This window comes from Hirundo rustica, chromosome Z, assembly GCF_015227805.2.
Source record: "Hirundo rustica isolate bHirRus1 chromosome Z, bHirRus1.pri.v3, whole genome shotgun sequence".
NCBI classification, from domain to species: Eukaryota; Metazoa; Chordata; class Aves; order Passeriformes; family Hirundinidae; genus Hirundo; species Hirundo rustica.
In genome coordinates this window covers 57,900,286-57,923,151 of record NC_053488.1, presented here as the reverse complement: position 1 = coordinate 57,923,151, position 22,866 = coordinate 57,900,286, and the positions used below count along the sequence as shown (strand labels likewise).

The 22,866-nt window shown below is 46.6% G+C and overlaps 1 protein-coding gene and 1 long non-coding RNA gene across 2 annotated transcripts; one reads left to right on the top strand and one right to left on the bottom strand.

Moving 5' to 3' along the window:
• Positions 1 to 261: 261 nt before the first annotated feature.
• On the top strand, positions 262 to 11,000 carry LOC120765365 (uncharacterized). The gene is made up of 3 exons (XR_005704413.2): positions 262 to 562; positions 4,984 to 5,175; positions 10,703 to 11,000. It is a non-coding gene; the product is annotated as an uncharacterized LOC120765365 (long non-coding RNA).
• Positions 5,132 to 19,174, bottom strand: KLF9 (KLF transcription factor 9). Its single transcript, XM_040090127.2, has 2 exons — positions 18,556 to 19,174; positions 5,132 to 7,547 (listed from the first exon to the last, which is right to left on the bottom strand). The coding sequence occupies exons 1-2, from the start codon at positions 19,022 to 19,024 to the stop codon at positions 7,315 to 7,317; spliced, it is 702 nt and encodes a 233-aa protein (XP_039946061.1). The 5' UTR covers positions 19,025 to 19,174; the 3' UTR covers positions 5,132 to 7,314.
• Between the last annotated feature and the right edge of the window lie 3,692 nt (positions 19,175 to 22,866).

The window sequence follows — 22,866 nt, the reverse complement described above, 5'->3', positions numbered from 1 at the left end:
TCACAGAAGTGGTGAATGCTCCATTTATTGAGGGTACACAGGGTTCTCTTATACATATATCATTCTTGTGCACAAGCTGTTCACACGGCATTTTACTCCTAGCTATTGGCTGGTGTTATCTGCATAAGCATTCCTTTGCCGTTACCTGTTTACACTTTGATGAGGGAAAAAAGTGGTTCTCAGGCTCAGTGTCCTGGTTCTTAGGCTCAATGTCCTTGACAGTGCTAAAACAACAGAACTTTCCCAGCATTGTCAGGCCTCTCTGTGTCTGTCTCCAAAAATCCTGCTACAGAGATCTTTGCAAATATCTTTGCTTGTTGTGTATTCATAGAAGAGCAAGTCACCTGCTCACAGACTGACCTCTGGAAAGCATGGTGATGAGAACACGGCAAGTTAGCTGGAAAGGAATGACAGACTTCACTTCTTTGGGGATAAGAAACCATGCATAGTACTGGACAAAGCCGATTTTGCAGCAAGACAGAGAAGGAATGATAACTCAGAAGATGGTGGCAGAAGATATCAAGGAGCCATGGAAAAGAACAGCGAGCAGCAGAGTGCACAGGTAACATGTAACATAGATGGTTCAAAGTGAATATGGATCATGTAATTTAAAGGGGAAGAGTGTCCAATTCACTCTTCCCAATTTATAACCACAGCTGTGGGCTGTGAACATAACACAGCTTGAACTTAACAGCAATCCATTAACAGTGGTTTTCCTCAGTTTGGATCATGTAATAGGTTTTTCATGGGCAATAAAGTTTTTTTTGGATGGTTGGGTTTTGTGGGTTTTTTGGTTGGTTGGTTGGTTTGGTGGTTTGGGTTTTTTTGCAGGTTTTTTACTTGTTTTGTTGGTTTTCTTGTTCATTTTCCTGAGGAATTACACAGCATAAATACAAAACAGATGATCAGTACAAGGAGTGCAAAGGGTTTCTCAGATACTACCGAGAGTTCCAGCCTCACACTGTCCTCCTGCAGTGATGCTTAAAGGATTGTTCAGATGAAAAGCCACTGATTTTACAGTTTTCTGTGGGCCCCAGCAGCTGAGGCATCTGATTCTGCTTTAGGTTTGTTTCTGAACTGAACTGTACCGTCCACAAAGAACTTCCCTGGTCAGAATTTCGGTAGTATTTAAAATACACTTAGCTGTATAAAATACTGGCTTTGTGCTAACATATTTAAAGTCATACAGTTCCAGTGTGCATTCAATTCCCTAAGCATTAATATGTCAGAAATCAGTATGTTAATGAAAAATCATTGCATTAGGTTATATTGGGGAGAGTCCTTTATTTCAGTTTGAATAAATTTACAGTAAGGCTGTCCCCCTTGAAGTGTTTGTTTAAAAATGATACCCCTAAGAAACATAGCTTATTTAAAGTAAGAGAATTGTAGTTTAGGTTCTAGATAAGGCCTGGCTCATTTCACGCAATGTAGGAAAGCAGAGGCAGTGATTTGCCAACAGCATTGCACAGGCTATAATAAAACAGCGGTTTTTCCTTGTATTTTTTGATGGAGCAGTTATGCATGGCTTTTCATAGACCCTCAAAATGTTCTTTCTGCTTGGAAACACTGTTCAAGGCCACCAAACTAGTCATTATCAGCAGAAGAGCCTGCACTGCTGTATGTGGAAAGCTCTAATATACCTTACTTCTGTGTCTTCTGAAACTTCTGCTGCTGTCTTTGTGGTCCCTGCCCATTAGCCAGAAGAGAAAGAAAAAGCCATTGAGAAAGTCCAAGACTTTTCTGTGGACCTTTTTAGCACAGTGTTGGAATGACTATGATATTGTCTGTGTTCTTTGGTTTCTCTCTCCATGCGTTCTGAATTCCTAGAGGGTGCTTTTGGATCTTGTAATGATGGACTGCCCTTATGTACTCAGTGGTTCTCCTTGTGCTGTGATTTTACACCTTCCATTTCCTTTGCATCTTGTGTTTCACAGGGCAGACACACAGGCATTATGTGGCCCAAGAGGCAGTAGCCAGTATGAAACAGAGACTGATGGGGTTTGATATGTAAAGTGATAGGATGTTCATCAATTATCAGTTGAGGGTCACAAGCCAGTAAAAATACAGCAACAGTTGTAGCAATTTCAAAAATACAAGCTGAAAGCAATAGGGACTTTAGCTCACCCCTAAAGCCATGGATGAGCCAGAAAAATACTGTGCATTAAATAAATGTCTGTTAAGGATTAGAACTGGTGGCAGTCTTTTTGAAATGGGAAGATTTCCACAATACCTGTGGAAATTTTTGAGAATGTCTTTTAGGGGTCAGAGAGTTTCTTACCATGGCAGTGAAAGCATGGTAGCTGAAAAATTCTTGCGATTGGGAAAGCTTCTTCTGCTTTAAGGGAGTCCCCTAAGAGTACTCGAGTCTGACAACTGGGCATTTGCATTAAGTTACTGCTGAAGAAATTTTTCCAATGTGGCTGAGCAGTGTGAGTTCAAATTTTCCAAACCAAAGTCATTGAAAAAGTAGTGCTTGTTACAGAGCTCTGATGCATAAATGAAACCTCACAGACTAGCTCTGGAGGAGAACTGGGCAACATTGTTACAGACTCTCAAGGAGATCAAAATTATCCAGGTCACCCAGCTGGCAAATTCAGAAAGCCAGCCTTTCTTGTATGTGGCTTTCTGAACCATTCTGCAGGCATTTAACTAGACTTTTAGGACATTTTGTGGCATGTTTCCTTTCTTTTTTCCTTGGCAGAGAGGAAAAATTCCAGTACAGGAAACCCTTACAACCTTGTTGAAATTGTGCTCTCAGAATCAGCAGATCTGTGTTCAGGGTCACACTTCGCCGTGCCACTACTGCTAGCACCTCTGTGGTGCACCCAAGTCTTTGCATGACATACCCATTCTTAGTCAGAATTTATATCACTCCTGGCAAATACGCTCTGTACAATATACTACATCTCAGTGGTAGGAAACATCCTTCTAGGGCCTTCTCTATAGTTGGCAGAATTTGGTAGCTGTTCAAATTACAGCACTAAAACCTTAAAAGGTTTAAGATGAATGGTAAATTTGTGGAAAGTCTTTTATAATGGGATTGCAAGGGAGTGAGGCCAGTGCCACAGTCCTGTGTCCCTTATTCATAAAATCAATGACAAGCTGAAAAAAAGAAAACATGATGCTTTTAGGGTGTTTGTTTGTTTGTTGTTTTCTTTGTTTTGTTTTGTTTTTAATCTGTTCTTTAGCCATCCAACATGAGAAAACTCTTAACTCAGCATCAAGTCAAATCTGGAAGCTACTTAAAAGTTTTGTTCCAGCTGCAGATGGCAATCTTCAAGCCATTTGTCCTTGCCTGCACTGCTAGAAGGTTACACGTTCCCTTGAGTCCAGGGCTCATCTTGCAGTCATACCCTAGCACCAAGCCCATGTACCAGGTTAAGTTAGCTCCTGTAAGTAGTTGCTTTCAGTAACTGTGATGCCAATGACCATGCATGTCAGGGAGCTTGTTGGCACAGGGTGCTTTGCTTTTCCATCTTTCAGAGGCCAAGCAGATGCTTTTTATCTCCATACACCAGTGAACCCTCCAAAGCTATGGAAAGCTCAAGGCAGCAGTGTGGCTGCACAGGCTGAAGCATCATTTGCTCACTGAGCAGCTGCACAGGTGTGAGGGAGAGCCCCACTCTCAGCTCAAAAGCCATGGAGCATTGGGAGACAGACTTCTTGGGAGCTTGAGCATGGAGGTGGTGGGACACTTTTTCCTGAGTACTAGTTGTGTCTCTGTCTCCCTGCTGTATTGGTAGAAGGAATGACTGGGAAAACATCCCGGAAAAGATGAGAAAAACAACCGAAGCCAAATGATGACTAGCACCACTAAGACCTTTGAAGCTGGTTCACACACTGCTCAAACCATAGATTTCATAATGAGCAGTATTTTTTTTGTAGTCATTCAGGCTGGCTTACATGACCACTTACATAACTCCAGTCACTCAAAACATCTTTTGGGTTTTTTATTCCATTTTTCTTTATTTGGACAATATATATACACATATGTACAAAAACATCTATACCTACTTTTTTTTTTTTTTTTTCTTTTCTTTTTTTTACAATTTCATGTGATTTACAAAACAGGACAGCAAAATAACTTATAAAGAATACGAATACTGTACAAAAATAAAACTGATTAAATTGTTGGGAGTTGGTATTTTACAGTGTTACAGATCACTGGTTTGTAGAACAGCATTTTAAGTACGTGTCCAGTCTGGTGTATGCTGGCATAAGTCCATCGACAAGCTGAAAACAGATCTGTAATATCAGTCATGAAAAATGTTCACAAAGAAGTACGTTATATAGCTATATCTTTACATCCATGACTTCTCTATACTAATGGACTTTCTTAATCAAGGAGAAGAGCTGTCCTAACTTCGGCGCTATTAAGTACTTCCAAAATAGTACAAGTACATACAGTATTAGAGAACCTGATTTTCCTTTTCTTTTCCAACACTTGCAACACTATTCGAAACTTAACTTCAAGATGCAAGGATCTAACCTGCAGTTTGTTTTAGGTGTTAAAGCCATTGTTTGCTTTTACTGAAAGAAAAAAAAACCAAACCAAAAGAATAAAACAGTACAATGATATCCCCAAACCTGGTAATTCCCAATGCATTCTGTTAGTGATTAATTAAACACATTAATCCTGTCTGTCCAATGCTGAAATATGGCATGCATTACCATTTAGGAAGTTTTTTTTTTAGAAACAGCATCTTGTCACTGGCAGTGGTGACACATGCCTTGCATGTCCCATTGTCCCACAGACTAAAATACCTCCCGCCTATTTCAGACTTTGCAGGAACGTTTCTTTAAGTGTGCATTCTACCTCAAATACACAACATGGAAACCATAAAGCTGGCCATTTACTTCCATATATCAGTTAATCCTGGTAGCTAAGTCACCAAAACGTTTACATACTGATTTAGGAGCTGCTTATAAGCTGTGGCTTCTAGTTGTGGTTGCCTGGATGTGAGGATCTCTTGTATTTCACAGGATCGAGGCTTTAATTTTCAAAGTGCTGCATTTGTCCCACAAAACGGCAACAATCCAGACTGCAGGACAGAGACTTGAAATCTAGCTTGATCTTCAGAGAGAAGAACAAAGATGAACATAGATGCACCTTTGAATCTCATCAGGCTGCTCATGGGTCTGACCCTACTCCACAAGGCAGCATTAACAGTATTGGTAAGCAGAACACTTTCTGTATTTCTAGATCAGTAGAAACACCAACGCTACCAGTTTTTATTACAAAGAATCTATGACTCAATCTGAATACAAGAAATCAAAGTTTGGTTTTTAACATAAATGTTTCAAAAAGCTGAAACGGAGGTAGAAAGTGTGCTTGGTTTCCTGATGTTTTCACTGAAGAAAACACATCCCTTTTTATTCCACAGACTGTTCAATATCCCCAATGCTTTAAAAGAAGTTCTCTTTACATAGACAAAATCTATCATGAACTACACAGGTAAAAACACAGTATGCAAACTGATTTCTAATGCTGAAAGCCATATACAACTGTAGAGGAAAACACTCTACTCTCCGAGTTAATTTTTTATGTTTGTTTCTAGGAAGCAAGCTTTTTATCAGATAAAACAATAAGATACTGTAATTGCAGGTGTGCTAACAAGATCTTTTATGTACAGAATTTTACAAGATGACCTAAATTCATCTGCAGTGGAAACACTTTGGGTTTCAGTGTAAATACTCACAAAATTAATTTGGCCCTATGCCTCTGTAGTAGGGCTGCACCTCCCCTCTTCTGGTAGAAGGGGTAAAAACCAAACAAGAAAATTTCTGGGAAAAAAATAATATGTAAACAGAATTCTCCCCCTTTATGCAGCTGGGGAGGGAAAAAAATATGACTGATAACCTCTTAAATCTCATGTTTTTAACATTAAAAAAATTGAAATATTCACTAATAAGTACATCTGAAAGTTTTCATTCAGTGGTCTTTCTGCTCCTTTTAAAAATCAAAAAATAGCTTTAAAGTAAAAGTTAACATTGCTTTTATCAGCATTTGATGTGCCATGCATGACACAGGTTCAAAGTACTAAGAGAAGCTTATGTCATAAAGGAGTATTGCAAGATACCTTCTGTATTTCAAATTAGCTTGTGGTATTCCCCCATACTCCAGAGAAAGAGCAGTCAAGAGATACAGGAGCCCTTCCAAAGTGCTCCTTACAGTAATTTTAGGTGTTTCCATTAGCAGAGTGCTCTTAAGAAAAGGTCTACTCTCTCCATAAACACACACAACTCCCTGGGACTCCAAGGGAGTGAGGCCATGGTATGAAGAGAATAAATCTTTAAGGCAAGTGTAGGAAGAGAAGAAGCCTTTTAAAAAGCAGCAGTTTGTAAAGATGGTAGCTGCTTTGTGCACCCACTGAAACAAACCACAGCAGAATAAAGCACTGTTAGTGGCATTTCTTTAGTACAGTACTGTATTACTGACAAGTAAAGTTTAGGATCATATAAGAGACATATGCTTCAGCTCCCACACGCCCGCCACATTATCTAGGCTGAGTTGTATTTTTCCAGGTAAGTGAATAACAGAGCTAAATACACACACAGTCAGAAAATTACTGAGCTCTTTATGGGGACTTTTTTGCTTTAAGTATCTTCTTGAATCATACATGTTTTTACTGGAAAAGTCCAGCTGCTATTCAAAAGTATAGTTAATACAAAGAAAAATTAAAAATACCTATTTACTTTAATGGGCCTTAATGAGTATAAATTCACCTTATCTCAGTATATCAATCAGATACTATTGCTAACATATGTAATGTTTCTCTTAATAGTCTCTTTAAGTGCAGGATCGCATAAGATACACAGACGTAAACCCACTTCTACAATGTGCTATGGAGTTTTTATCTGAGTTACTTATGTGACTCGGAAAGTGTTTTTACTCAACAGACTCTAAATACAAGCAGCATTACACTGTTCAACAAAACATGTTCATGACACAGCAATCACAAAGACTTTGGGGTCATGCTACTGTGGTGGCACAGGCCAGACCGCCCAGTCATACGTATGTACACCAGTATCAACGCATTACATTGGAAGAGGTGGTCGCCTCCTTGCTGGCTGCCCCTTCCCTCCTCTCACCCCACACTCCACTTGTTCCAGACTGTGTTCAGGGCAGAGCCACGAGGTGGAAGATGGGGAGGGGGATACTGAGTACTTTTGTTTTTTTAATGCCAGCTACATGTGCTTTTGGACAGCGAGGGTGACTGGCACCACAGCGGATGCTCGTGCTCTGGCACCATAGCCTACATCCTTGCCACAGCCTGCCTCTTCCCCGCTTCTCCCCCAGGGCCAGCCCTGCCTTCACAAGGAGCTGCTGGAGCTGGACTTTTTAGATCGCTTGATCATGCTGGGGTGGAATTCCGTGTGGCGGCGGGCGTGCTTGGTCAGGTGGTCGCTCCGCATGAACCGCTTCTCGCAGAGTGGGCACCGGAACTGTTTCTCACCAGTGTGGGTTCGGTAGTGCCGCGTGAGCTCGTCAGAGCGGGAGAACTTTTTAAGGCAGTCAGGCCACGTGCAGGGGAATGGTCGCTCACCTGTAGGGAAGAAAGGATAACAAGAGATTTAGGGGGGCAGGGGTAATGCAGATTGGCATATGCCAGCTTTGCTGAGGAGCCAGAGAACATGCTGCTGCGTGAAAAAAGCTGCTTTTGTTTCCTGCCATGGTGCCAGTGTCTGTGGAGTTGTTGACAACTCACTTCATCAGGTTTCAGTCTCACCTCCAGTAGAAGCCAAAACCCCTCCAAACACATGAAACTCACATTCTAGTGGAGAACCCTACATGACCTGAAGACTGTCAAAACAACAGATGAACTCTGCCTGTGCCTGTATATTTTTCATGTTGGTGTCACTACAGTAGCTTGGGAAATGTATGCCAGAATTATTCCTCTGACACTTCCGTTCTACTGAATTATTTGTAATGATTAAAAAGGATGCAAAATTATGCAAAAAAGAAAAAAAAAAAAATCCTTCACCTAGGATAAGTGATTCCAGCCCAGGAAGAAGTGAGTGGGAAGGCATCGGGGAGAACAGTAAAGCCTCCAGGCTGCAAACACGTAGGGCAAAACTGCTGCACCTGCAGAGGGAAATCCCATGCTTCCCTTTCAGCCCTTCCTCTGGAAATCCAAGCTGTTCCAGCACGTATCACTCTCTTAGACAGCTGATTGGAAGACAGGAAAAACACCTCATTATTGAAACTCTATCAGAATAAATGTTTGCTATAATGATGAAAAACAAACCTAAACACCTTTACCTAAATGACACTACAACTTTGCTTTTACAAAACAAGGGTGCAAGGATTGAAGAGCGCTCCATATCCCTACACTTCACCTCTGTGGGTTGCACGGGCTTTGCCTTCAGACACAAACAGTGCCTCGGGAGCAGCAAGGCTCACCCTAGTACACAGCACAGATGGAAACTGAAGGTGTTAAAGTTCACACAAAAGCTTTCCACCATGCACTGCTAGAGGTTTGATGCCTTAATTTACTTTCTTCAGAGCTTCTTGAAGGGAATATAAATGGCAGCTCTGAGAGAGTTATTTATCATCAACCATGAAATATAAAAACTATAGGAGTTTTCCAGCTTGGAAGAGTTGAAAAGAAACTCAGCAACTCCAGTATTTCTTGGTAATGTGAGGTTTGGCACAACAGGTGAGCTCATTTTACATTCACAGATCAACAAAAAATGAGTGATTTACAAAGTGGGTCCTGGAATTCTCCCCAGACACAACAGCAGAAAGAAAAAGCTACAGACTTGAATGAACAGCCCTGCAGCCAGGAGGACAAAAACCTGTAGAAAGTATGATAGAGTTGCAGGGAGGGACTCACTGATGGCATCCAAAAGGCCAAAGAAGGATAAGGACAGGCCAGGTAAGCTGAGCCCTGAAAGTCCTAGTAAGCCTCCCTGACTAGCACTTCACTGTTTGGGCTCCTAATTATTTGTGCTCCTTAAGAGGCTGCTGCCCTGTTCCAGACCAAGCAGTGTGCCATGGAGATGAGCTGGATGAGTGGGACTGCATAGGTCACAGCACAGCCCTGTGGCTGTTGCCCCTGTGCTTGCCTCCTTTGCCTCATGGCCGTGCTGCTTCTTAGGGGAGACGGATGGAGCAGAGGAAGTCAAGCCAGCTGCCTGCCTGAGCCTGGTGGAGGCAGAGCTGCCAACCATTGTGAGCCAGGGCTATTCTGTTTGTTATAAATGCATTTCCTGGCTCCCTGATGTATGCTTTTAGACGTGGTTGGAAGACCTTCTGAACAACCACCTCCTGTACAAAACAAATTAATCAAAAAAGTATATAGGATCATGTGTGCATGAAGGCCACTGCTGCAGCTACACAGTGGAGTAGCACTGGGAGCTGTACAGAGGCCTCACAACATTCACCTTGCCCAGTGCCAGCCCCTGGCATGTGAGGCAAGTGTTTCTCTTGTGCTGCCCTTTTGCAATCTATCTCATGGTTTCTGTCACAGCTCCTGGAGGCAGGTGGCAGTGGGAGGTGCAGAACAGCTTTCTTGCTCCCCCTGGAAGTGTGGGAGGAGTGCTATATATCTTGCACTTGTGGAGCCACCTAGTATATGCCTCTGTGTTAGGCACTTACACCTCAGAGCAGTGGGAGCAACTGAGGCATCCCGCCTAATCCCTGGAAACCACATTTCCAGCCATCAACCTCAGGACAGCTCTTCAGTCTGCAGAAGTGTCCAGCTGTAATCAGGAAGATTAGGCGCCTAGGCTGGATAACAAGCACCAGTCTTTGGGGAGCAGCACCTACATTTTAGGCATGGTAGTATCCAGAGTATCTAAAAGTAGTGTTTAAAATCTGGCCTCAACCAGCCCTTAAGAAACCAAGCCCCTCCTCCACACCCTCCTGGAGTTTCATGTGGGAAAATAAAATGAAGCCATGCTTCTGGAATTCCCTCTGATACATGACAGGAACAGCATGACCTCCACACCACTGCTACCCCAAACATCCATTGCACATGCCAGGGGAAAGCACTCTAAGGTTATACAGCGTAACCACAATACTTTAGGGAAAGGCAGGGCTTGCTCAAGATCGCTGGAGGATCGCACCTGCTATGCCTTTGGTACTGTACTCTGCAGGGAATCAACCCTGTGCTCAGCTGGGGGAGGACACAAGGGCTGTGGGAGCTTGGCACGGTGCAGAGAGGCCTTGCTACCAACAGCAAAGCTGCTGTGTGCAAGGATGGGGACACAGGAGGGATCACAGGTAGCCCTTGGACGCACGTGGATACCACCAGCACTGCCCCCCATCCACCGCAGAGCTCCCAAGTACAGTAGTGAAGAATGGCTTCACCACCTCAGCAACACAAACCTGCAGAAGCTGTCACAGCCACTTTGGAAGTGCCTATAGGGAAGTAGGTACAATCCTTGACACCTGGATGCATTAAACTCCATGCTTCTCAGAGCAGAGACAAAGGGGAGGGAGGCTTTTTCAGGCCGTCAGGGGTCACCTCCAAGCCTGAGAATTCACTGCTTGCCTTGGTCACAAATCTTTAAGGGATGACACCAGCCCAAAGAGATGGTACCTCAGTGACAGTCCCAATAGAAGCAAGGCAGGCATGGACTGTGTCTCCAGGAAGCACTTAAAGCGAGGCAGAGATGGCTGAGGGCATGTGATAACCATCCACTCAACAAAGCTGGTGGCTGTATCTGCTGTACTGGACATGCTTTCCTTTTGCAGCAGCAGACATGTCTGTGGAAGAATCCTCCGAGAAAACAAGTCTTGCAGCTCATGTGCTTGCTGGCAGGCAGTGGCCTGGAGAGCTGCAGTGCTGCCTCCAGCTGGAGCTACGGATCTGTGTGTCAGCTCAGGCAAGGCATGTCTTTTCCTTATGATCTTTCTCCCTTAGTTTTGGGGCTAGCAATGCTAAAGTTTGAAACAGCAGAATAAAACATCAACACACAATGCTGTTATACTGTTATACACTGTTTCCCTTAGTGGTTGTATGCTGCTGACTTTTTAAGTTATGCCTCCAATGGGATTTTCCATTGGGAGATGAAGGAAAGGTCAATGGTACATCATGATAATTTGAAACAATGTATGACCGGATCCTAACCCAACAGACACAAGATGAAAACAATTTTCTATTAAAAAAAAAAAAAAAAAAAAAAAAAAAAAGTTTATCCATAAAGATCCAAGGCAGCTTACAGAAGTTAAAAGTGAATGAAAAACTGATTTATAGATAATAAGAACAGATGCATCTGCAGACTCCCATTGTTTGTGCTGTGTGGCACCAGAAACATAGTGAGAGACAGTTTCTTTTCAGCATAAGGTAACAGTGGTGCTTCACAGGTCTTCTCTACAGTCTAAAGAACTCCTGCAACCCTGGCTTACTTTCGAACACATACGGATGTAAAGGTCCTTGCAGCCCCTTTTAATCTTAGCCCTCTTGCTACACCTGCCATTTTTGACTTGTTCCTTCTCCCCTCCCTCTATGACAAATACTTAGTTTGTACTTTCTGTGCAAGTTTAAACTCTGTATCCAAGCTACTTTGTATGAGTTGAGGCAGGTCTACTTTATGTTATTCTGAATAGACAAAAAAACTTTTTCTTCCTACTCTGGGACATTTCAGATTTTACCACACTGCAGTCTTATGCAGAAAGGTATTCTGGAAAAAAAAAAATACAAAGTGAGCATCAGCAGACTCATTAACATACATACACGTAGTAGTGGTATCCTGATTAGTCATCTGCCTTCTCACCACAAAATGCTGCTTTATGTGTGGATGACTGAGGTTAGGAGCTGCAGTTCATGGTGGCTTTAATAAACAGAATATCTGCTGTATCAGGTATCTCTCATTTCTCTCCATTTTGCCCCACAGACCCTGAATGAACAATTTCCTGTGGGACATTGGACTTTGACTGTGTGCCCACATGCAAGATACTCTGGTGAAGATAAATCTTCAGGGCAGACAGAGGAGGCCTTTCAAGCAAGCTTCTTCCTCTTCTGAGATACTCCAAAATCAGATAATTAAAACACATGGCAACCAGGTACAGACACTGGTGCAGAGAGAGATCAGCAGTGAGGATGTCAGGGACCATATGCCTTCACAACCAACGCTTTCTGGAACACCTAAACAGTGGTCATCCAACCACACAACAGATCAAACAAATGGGATAGGTGACGGATGGGTTCCAGCAAGGGGTTTATTCTGCCAGGATTTAGGATTAAACACAACAGGTTGGTTCAAGTATTAAAATGCTGCCTTTGGCAAGTATTTAGGATGTTCTGACATTCCTAAAACCACTCAGCAGCTGCTTGGACACATAGGTGTTTTGAATCTCTTTCAAAAGTCCAGATGTAAAACCACCTGCTACAACCTGCTGCTGCTGAGTGTAAATTCCAGGAAAATTGTCTTGCTGTTATCCCACTGTGACACAGTATCAGATGCAAGGGATGCCCTTTCAGCTTCCCTGTGAGAGCACAAACCTCCTTGACTGTAACAAAAGGCTTTCTCTGAGGGACTGTGCCTCCATACACAAAAATAGAGAGATGAGCCAGGTAAGCTGCTTGGGAGAGGATGGATCTTTCCAAACCTCACCAGAGAGTTAAATCTACACTTTTGTAGATGAGACGAGAGCCCTCAGCAGTATGTTCTTGAATATGTGACACAAGTTCCTAGCTCTTCTCCTTTCCTGACTTATCTTCATGTGAGTTTCCTCCATTTTGCAGTAATACTTGAATATTAATTGAACAATGGAGAGAGACCAACTCCTAGTCTGGTGCTTAGGGCACTTACCTGGGATCAAAGGACATTGGGTTTAAGTTCCTGTACTGTATGAATAATCAAATTTCCCTAATAAAAGGAAATAACTTTGACAGGGAAAGGAGTAATCCAATTTTATGTGCATCCAGAAACATAATGAAACTTTTGATATTTCACTCTGAATTTATTAGACAGTGTTTCAACAGATTTTTCCCTCAAGTTTAAGGTATTTATAGAGTGCTCTCAGGCTATGCACATTCATCATAACCTGAATACACATGGTGAACTGCACTACCACAAGTGAACAGTGTCTGAAGTATTCTTTGCCATCACTCCTTCAGACCCTTTAATCTTAAACTGGCCCCTCCCTGCTCTTCCAGCTGCAGGCTTGGAAATTGTTCAAGGCCAGAAGCACAGGAGCAGCAGCTTGGTGCACAACAACACAGCAGCCAACAAAGAGGAACAAAGGAGTTCCTCCAGCAATCCTAACAGCTGGCACTGTAAGAAACACAGGCTAAGAGGAGCAGTGACGCCTATCACAGGCCACAGTGCCACAGCAGAAACAGTGTGCACAACTCTGTAAAGCTGCAGTTTCAATACATCCACCTGGAAGCAGGAATTGTGCTCTTATAGTGTCTTGGTTTGAAAGACAGGTATCTGCTAGGGAGAGGCAGGCCTCTCTAGGAATGGGGAATTCCAATCCCTTCCTTCCACGTTATTATAATTTGGAAGATTAAAAAAAAACCTTTTCAGTCAGAGCTATGGGGAAAGGAATAACAGTCCTTTACTAGTAACTACAACAGGACAGACAAACGACAACAGCAATTATAATAATGATAAAACAGAACCAAGAACCCCGTGGGGCTTTGTCTCACAAGTCCCGGGCAGTCTGATCTCTCGGGAATCCAAGAGCACCAAACCAAAACGGTGGAAACTCTGGCACTGATGGCTGGAAACGGTGCGGTGTCCCCGCAGGCAAAGTGAGTAGTGCTGGAGAAGCCACGGCAGCTGGACCCGGGCTGACCCAAAATCCAGCAGGGCAGGCGAAAAACTCCGAATTCCTGGGCACTCAAACAGATGACAGAATTCTCAGGACCGAACCCCTCCATTAACAGTGGAATCCACGCAGCTACCTGTCACCTGACCGTCCTCCCCGGAAAACCGAGAGCTGAAAAGAACCACCACCCTCAGCTCCCGGGAGCCTTTCCCTCCTGCTAAACTAAGTGATCCACTCCTTTTGTACGGGTTAAGCACCCTTTAACTATCAGTGTTTAGTCTCCTAGCAACTTATGGGGGTGAAAAATTCCACAGGAAAACTTAACCCCCAACATCTGTAGATAATGCCTACCCACTGCTTCTGTCCTACATGTAACCTTTGTCACGCTGATGCAATTGATGGATTTTTCTGGAGCACTTTCCCACAAGTGATATGTACACCTGCTTAAAATCTTTTTTTTTTTTTTTTTTTTTTTTTTTTTTTTTTTTTTTTAAATCAGAAAACAAGACAACTGGGAACCAGACAACTTTGAATCTAATCTTGAGGATTTCTGCCTACCCTACTCAACTGGCAAGGCTCCCAGTCAGGATTATCATGTTCCTCCAAACCTGGAAACATGCCCATTAGAACTCCAGCAGTTTGTGCATTTTCATTCACCATGGTATTTCACATGGCAATCTGAATTTAACAAAAAAAGTGTTGTTGGCTCCACTTTTTACTCTTGGGTCCTATTCTAAAGGAACTGGCTAAGTGACATGGCATGAGCTGGATAGGAGGGTGTTAAAACACTAAATTTCAGATTATGCGCAAACAAAAATACCGAGAAAGATCTCAGTGAGCAGAGGACTGTCAACATACCAGCAACTGTACAGTCAGTTCAGTGAGATAATCTAGAACACAAATAACAAAGCAGTACAGTCGAACCAAACCGACACAGGGGCTGGTTCAACACCATGATATTTGGATACCAGCAAATAGGTTGTTGCAGTGCCCATTCTTTCTCCCTACTAGAAATACTCCTCCACTTCCCTGTGCAGACCGTCAACCTTTGGGTTCACACCTCTCCTAAGCCTGTTTCCAAGCCCTGGTGAGAGCCAAATGCTGAGAGCACTTAGGAGTGCATCAGTTGCCTGGTATAACAAAACTCTTGGCATTGTCTGGATCCACTCTACATGATGATACAGTTGGCCAAAAAGCCTATCTGAAGAGGGAGAACTTTTCCCACACCTGGGTTTTGAGCATCTAAACTCTTGATTAAGGGCATCTGATGTGTATCTGAAATTCCCATCAACCCTCAGGCTCCCCAGGCAAGTAAACACTTACAAGTCCAGTAGGAGGAAGCATCTCACAAGCTACTTCTATGGTACCTTCCTGGTCAGGAAGGAGGGACAGAGAAGATCTGGTCTCAGCGGTCATGTGCCCTTTGACTGGATTATATTCACACCATCATAGCAAACATGAATTTTGTACAGCTTGTTTCTCCTGCCAGTTTCTCTCCCTGCCCTTTGCCCTGCATGCCCTGGCCAAGCCTCCTGACTGAGACTGCTTGTTTGTTCTTTGTATACCTTCATTTTCCCTGGAAATCCTCTGGCCTGCACATCCCTCTTTATTAAGCTGCTCCCCCTGCTCCATCTTTGAGGCTAACAATAACCCTACACAACACCCGTCACAACCAAACCTCTAAACCCACCTATTTAGAAAATTCCATGCATTTTGAAGGTAACTCTGTATATCTGCTGTTTCTTGTCTTTTTCTTGGTCAGATGGGTCCTTCACCTTTTCCTGTCCTCTGTACCACTTCCAGGGCTCGGGTCTCACCTAGGAGGCCTAGAGTGCAAGCAAGGGGACTGTTTGCACAAGCAGTTGTGCAGTGCCATCTGCTGATCTTCTTCTGTAAAGATCAATTCAAAAGAATTTCTGATGGATGACTAATTTGGGCCTTCTGGAAACTGAACTAGCATTATCATCAAAGGCCCAAACTTCAAGCAAACAGTTATATAGACATTTTTAGTATCTGAAATATGGAATCTTTGAATGAACAAGTTCAAAGAATGGTTAATAAGATACAGACCTCTAACCTCTGAGCATCAAGTTTCTGCTGTCTATCCTAGTACCTTGATTTCGTATTTTGTTTCTTGCTTTGCATTAGGCTACCGAAGATGAAGTCGTGATTTTTTAGATTCCCAACAACTACACAGAAAGAGAAGGATCCAGAGCTTCCCAACTTGCTTTGTTAGGATTCATGAATAAAGAGAACTGTGAGTACACACAAGTTTGTGTGTGTGAACAGAAATCCTTATGCCATTTTCCAAGACAGAAATACTGGGATTAAATATTAAAAATTTAAGACCGGGAAGCTTTTACTGGTGGCTATGCACCTACTTCCACTAAAGGCTACACTGCAGCAAGAAACCTAGTTACTGGCCTGGTGAAAAATGGCAGACAGATGAGAGAGACATTATTTGAAAAAAAGGAAATAAAACAGTACTAAGGAGCACCCATTAATGTTCTGCAATACACAGTTATCAATAACTCCAGAGGTCTCACTGAATCCCACTGTTGCTAAGGAATTGCTGTCATCTATAAAAATAATTAATGTTATTAGTATAATTTAGCATTTCAGTTAGCTACAATTAACTTCACATTAGGAAGCTCTCAGAGTTCATTACTCCTGGATGTCTGCAGTGATTTTAGTCACACAGAACTACCACGACAGTACATCAGTGTGTTTGAGTCAAACACCTTATGCTTGGAGCTAAGGCTACCCACTTGTGAGCAGCACATGCTAAACCTCTTACCGCTTCAGCAATACTTACTATAACACTACTGTGTGGGCTGTACTGTACATGAATTTACATGTCATCACACAGAATGCTATCTCAGCCAACATCTGTTCTGGTTCCCTTATTGTGGTGGATATTTGAGCATGGGGTAGTAAATGGAAATGATACTAAACATTTTCTTTGTCACTTGTGAGACAACATTTTGGAGAGCACCAGTTACATTCAGCCTCCAAAAGGTCATCTGAGCTGCAGTCTCTGAGCTGGTAACACAACAACCCTCGGCACTGGTCATGAGGCCAGCATAGAGTCACCACTGGCCATCCTCTTTCCCAGCTCAAAGAGAAAGTCTAACCTTAGAGCTCATTGCTGAGCCATATCCTTTAATCCAGACCCCTTCTCTCCAGCCTCTTGAGCTAAGCACCCAGCAGATCTGCCAGCAGGACACCAGGAGGTAACCAGCACCGAGCCATTTCCTCTGCAGTGCACGCACACCTAGGCACACAGCAAACTGGAGCAACAGAAGCTGAGCCGGAACTCAGATGTGGTCTTATACTACCCAACCCATATCAAATCCCACAGCAATGCCTGACAGTACATTCCTTGGGTGATCAACTTATTCTGCATCATACTGCCAACCACCACCACCACCAGACAAAACCCAAAAGACACCATCATTGACAGAATGGACGTGAAGCACGTGAAATGTCTTGGCTATATGTCTCTTTTGACTCATTCCTTTCTGTTCCTGCATACAACCCTTTAATTCAGAACACTTTTAAAGCAGCCTTCTGTACTCCACTATGATCCCAAGAGCAATTCAGACCTATAAAGGTTTTATTCAATCACTTGCACTGAAGGTCTAAAAACAAACAAGTAATCAAACAAACAACAAAAACAACAACAAAAAACCCCACCAAAACGAAAACTAGGAAACGAACAGAGACGTCTGCAGCCGCTGTCCCCTTGGGGCCAGGCTACCGCAGATATGCTTTATCTCCAGGTTTCCATGTTGCCACACCCTCCGAGGCGCCCGGGCGAGGGCCGGGAGTGGGAGCACACGGCTTGATGAATGAAGCCCTTGTGGAACGCGTCAAAGCTGGATCGCGATAAGCGATAGTGCGAGGTGCTGCCGCCGGGAAGAGCGGGGTCGGCCCTCGCTGCACGGCGCCTCAATCCCCGCGGCCGAGGGCGCAGCGCGGGGCAGCGCCGGGGCGGTGCAGGGAGCGGCCGCCGATGCTCTGCTCCGCCGCTAGCCCGAGCGCCTGACACCGGCTTTTGGCGACGCGCCTCCCGCGTCCGCCCATCTAGCCCGCCGGAGGGGGGTGTGTCCGCAAGCCCCAGAGGTGCAGCTGGCTCACCGACGTTCAGGGAGACGCCGCCGCCGCCCCCTCCCGAGCCGAGCCGGCGGCCCCGCCAGCCCCTGCTCCGGGGCCATGGCCCCGCGGCCGAGCAGAGCTCATCGCCAGCTCTGTGGCTCAGGCCGCGGGTTCCGACGGCGGAGCAACGAGAGGGGCGCGGGCGAGGACTGCGCTGCCCTCTCCTCTCTTATGGAATAAGTGCCGAGTTCTGACCCGGTGCAGGCGCTCGTTCGCCTACAGCGGTAGGAAACCCGACTCCTGCCGACCCTGTGCTTCCCTCGCCGACGCCCCGAGCGAACTCGGCGGCCCCCGCCGCCATCCTCCCAGCCGCGCCCGACACGCCAAGTTCGCTCCGCTCCCCGGCATCCGCCGCCTGGCCCGCGCTGCCCGCCGGCTCCCTGCCGGCACAGGTGGGCAGCGGGCAAGGGCGCGGCGGGAGGCGATGCCGCGGCCCAGCCCGAGGCGACCGCCAGCTCCCGCCGGACGAGGGGTGCCGATGAGAGCTGGGGCGGAGGAGAGCGGGGGAAAGAAAGGGGGGGGGGTGCGGACGTGAAGGAGAGAGAGACATGAACCAGCCCCGAAGCTAGAGCGGCGCGGCGGGGGCGCGCGGGGATGCCGGGCGCGCCGCTGGCCGGGTTCATCCGAGGACAAGCGCTCGCTCCCGCCCCCTTCCCTCCGCTACCGCTGACCTGTGTGCACCCGGTAGTGCGCCTTGAGGTGGGAAGACTTGCCGTAGACCTTGCCGCAGCCGCTGTAGGGGCACTTGTGCCGCTTCTCGGCCGCCAGCTTCCCCTTAGGGGCGGCCCCGGCGGCGCGCAGGCGGGGGGGCGGCCCCGGCGGGGGGCTGCGGGGCGGGCTGGAGCCCTGCTCGGTGGCCGCGTCGCTGTCGGAGCCCGCGTCCTCGTCGGGGCTCTCCACGCTGTCACTGCAGACGGAGCGGGCGGGCAGCGGCCGGTACTTGTTCAGCTCCAGCAGGCTCTTGGCGATGGCCAGCAGGGCGCAGTAGTCCTTCCAGGCGTCGCGGGGGTCGCGCAGCTCCCGGGCCGCCTCCCCCTCGCCCGGCACCTTCAGCCGCGCCGCCTCGGGCACGGCGGAGCGGTTGGAGATGGAGACCAGGCACTGCGCCGCTACGAAGTCCACGTACGCGACGGCCGACATGGTGCGGCCGCGCCCCGACGACGAGGGGGGGGGCTCCGTCCGCCCTCAGTGCTCGAACACCGGGCCGGCCGCCCCGCCGCCAGCCATGGCCCGCCCGCGGCGCGGGAAAGAGCGGGGCGGAGGAGGAAGGGGGCGTGGGGGCGAATAAATAGCGGGGCGCCGGGCAGGTCCTTCACCGCCGCCCCCCGGGGGCGGCGCGCAGACGGCGAGGGGGGAGCGCCGCCCGCGCGGCCGGCCCGTGTCCGGCGCAGGGGCCGGGGGAGAGGATACCGCCCGCCCCGCGCCCCGCGTGGTCCTGCCCGGGGGCGGCCGCGCCGGGGCCCATCACGTCAGGCGCGGAGCTCCTCCCGCCCCGGCCGGTCGGCGGGCAGAGCCGGCCGGCTGTGTTTACTTTCTCCCCCCCGCCACTCACGGCGCCCCTTTTCTAGGGGGGGGCGTGTCCGCCGGGCGGCCTCCCCGCCAATCACCGCGCTCCCTCCCCAGGCCGCGTGCTACTCCGGGCACCCCGCCGCGACCGCTTAAAGCGGTGATGCCGAGGCTCCGCTGGGGGCGGGACGGCGAAGGCGCCGCGGCTCCGCTCGCCGCCGGGGTTGGGAGGTCGCGCCGTCGGCCCGGCCCCGGCCCGGAGGAGCCGGCGGCCGCCTCGGGCAGGGGTCTGCGGCGGGGGGCGGCGGCGCCGAGCGGGTTAAGCGGCTCCCTGGAAGTCCTCCTGTCCCAGCAACGGGCCGGCCAATGGGAAGTGAGCCGGCTGATGTCACTGCCAGCGCCCCGCCAATCAGCGCCCGGTCCCGAAAGGTGCGCAGCGCTCGGAGGCGCGGCGGGCGGCGGGCGCGCGCTCCGGCCGCGGTCCCCCCCCCGCGCCGCCGCCGGGGAAGGGCGGGAGGGGCGCCGGGGATGCCCCGCCCGGGCGGGGTGTCCGTGACCCCGGCGCGAACCCCAGCTGGTTCCCCCTTCCCTGCCCGCGGCACCGGGACCCGCCAGATGGGGCTCCCCGTACTGCCCCGGGACGGGGGCCCCGGTCCTCGCGGGCAGGAGACAGGAGGACGGGCCCTGTGTAGGAAGCGGGAGCCCGCGAAAACCTCCCGGAGAAACGCGGTGGCGGCGTTAGGCGCTCCATCGCCGCGGCGTCATCGTTGAGACGGGCGGCTCCGTGAGGCGGGGCAGGGGGGAATCCTGCGCGCCCCCACGATGAGCGGGGCAGGTATCTCGGCGGCGGTCACCAGGGAAGAGTTTTAGAGCTGCATGATAATGTCTGCCTTTTTGTCAGTGTTGGCAGAAATGAAGGTCAGATTGAATTTGCCCTGTTCCCGAGTAAGTGCCATCCAGACTAAACGAATCCCTCAAATCTGTCATCTCTACCCAAATAACACGCCCCCGTCTCTGCCCCATCGAACGCACAAAGCTCATAGAATATGGTGAAAACGAACTGACCCTGTGCTCAGCCAGAGAAGGGTTAAAAATTGGCTTCTAGATCAAGCGCTGTTTAAAAAAAGGAAAAGAAGTTACCACCGTCTGTAGGCCAGCAGTACTGAGGTGTGAAGTATGTCAGTGTGTTTTGCTGTTTTCCAAGCATCAGAAGAGAGCACAACAGAAAGAATTTGCCTTTGAAATAATGCACGTGAGTCTCTCTACAGCATTAGGCAAAGTAACACAGGTGCCTCTGAAATCATCATCTAGATGGAGAGGCGCTCCTGTCAGACATAAGAGCTTTTCCCTGCTTTTGTGAACTGCATCCCAAGGAGACTGAATCCTGGCAGGCCAGGGTCCCTAACTAAATCTTGCTGTCCTCAACTGCAGGCCACATCTCCTTGCAAAAACAGACAGGGCCTGAATGGTGAAGAGCTTTATGGATTAATCTCATTAACCGTATGTGGAAATGATGAAGATATGGCTACTGAAATGAGGCAGTGTTGTTCTTTTCCTGCAGGAGATAAAAATTAGTGATGTCAGCCATTTTGTATGCTAGCACATTAGATCACTGCATGTAACCTCGAGCAATAATAACTCTTTGCCATGGATAATTGGCATCAACCTGAAATAATTTTATGTGCCGTTACTCAGAGAAAGAGAGAGAAAAAAAAAACAAAACCAAAAAACAAAGCAAAACAAGCAAACAAACCCCCCCCCCACACAAAACAAAAACAACAACAACAAAAAATAAAAACAAACAAACAAACAAAAACCCCAAACAAAACAACCCCAAACCAAAGTGCACAAACAAAACAAAAGAACTAGAAGCTAGGTCTGTAAGTGGATCATCTGTAGGCTGATGAAGATCAAAGAGAGAACATGAATAGAGCAATGTATCTAACAAGGTGGTCTTCAAGTCTCAGTCATCAGTCAGCAAGTTACTCTTACCCAGTTCTCACAGCATTTTCCCAGCTAGTCCAGCATCCGTTGGCCTCCGGTGCTTAAGAGACACCAGGCAGAATAGGAGGTGTGATCTCCAGGTCTGATAGGAAGGAGGAACAGAAGGTATTGTTGTTTCTTTACCACTAAAGCTGTTGATACATGTCTGGTTTCTGTATAGTACTGGTGCCTACAGCCTTCTGTTTCCTTCAGAGGAGCAACAGCATTTTACACAGAAAGCTGCATCCCTGGCTTGTTAATCTGGATATTCAGGATGTAACTTCATAAGTTGCATGTTTGACATCCTTTTTCACGGCACTTTCAGAGCTTCTTTGGCTGACAGTGTTCAAAAATTCCTGCTGGGAGATGTCCTTATCCACATTTCAGTGACATGCAAGTTGCTTCCCAGGTGACTTGCTTATTTACTTATTTTTAAGAGGTATTTACTCACATTAGTAAATACCTCTTACATTAATTTGTATAGTTCAGAGAGGAAAGTGTTAATAACAAAATAAAAGAGACATACCTTTTTTGTTTGCAAACTTGTTTTGTTCTAAGGTAACTCGTGGCTAGTTTAAAGATTACAACATAATCTGTGCCCAGTTCCACAATGAGGAAGCATACCAAGCTTTTAAAATAATCCCAATATGCTTCCAAGAATATACTGCCTTTTTAAGGCAATAGGCAGTATATTCTTGGAGGCATACATTGCCTTTTTTTCTTTTTTTCTTTTTTCTTTTTTTCTTTCTTTTTTTTTCTTTTTCTTTTTCTTTTTCTTTTTCTTTTTCTTTTTCTTTTTCTTTTTCTTTTTCTTTTTCTTTTTCTTTTTCTTTTTCTTTTTCTTTAAGTATCGAGTAGGCAAAACCCCCAAGACTCCAAGCAAATTAGGTCCAAATAATACTTAAAAAGCAATGCCAACAGCGTTTGCAAGAAGCCAACAACTACTTGGAAGGAGTATCAAAATGACCATGTCTGTCATCTGAACAGCAACACATGTGCCTGGAAATGGGATTGTGTTCTGAAACCTCTTTATCTCCAGATGATGGGGGCCCTCACTCAGATTTGACTGTGCTGATGATAATACCTTGATATGGTTTCAGAGCATGCATTTAGTCCATAGCTCAGTTTATAATTCACAGCTAATTTTTTGCAATAACGAGGCTAAACAAGGATCACAGAATCACAGAATTTTTAGGTTGGAAGAGACCTTCAAGATCATCGAGTCCAACCCATCTCTAATACCTCAACTAGACCATGACACCAAGTGCCACATCCCGTCTTCTTTTAAACACTTCTAGGAATGGTGACTCCACCACCTCCCCAGGCAAGCCATTCCAGTACTTTATCACTCTTTCAGTGAAAAACTTTTTCCTAATATCCAGCCTATATCTCCCTTGTCACAGCTTGAGACTGTGTCCTCTTGTTCTGTCTGTTGTTGCCTGAAGAAGGAGACCAACCCCCAGCTGACTACAGCCACCCTTCAGGAAGTTGTA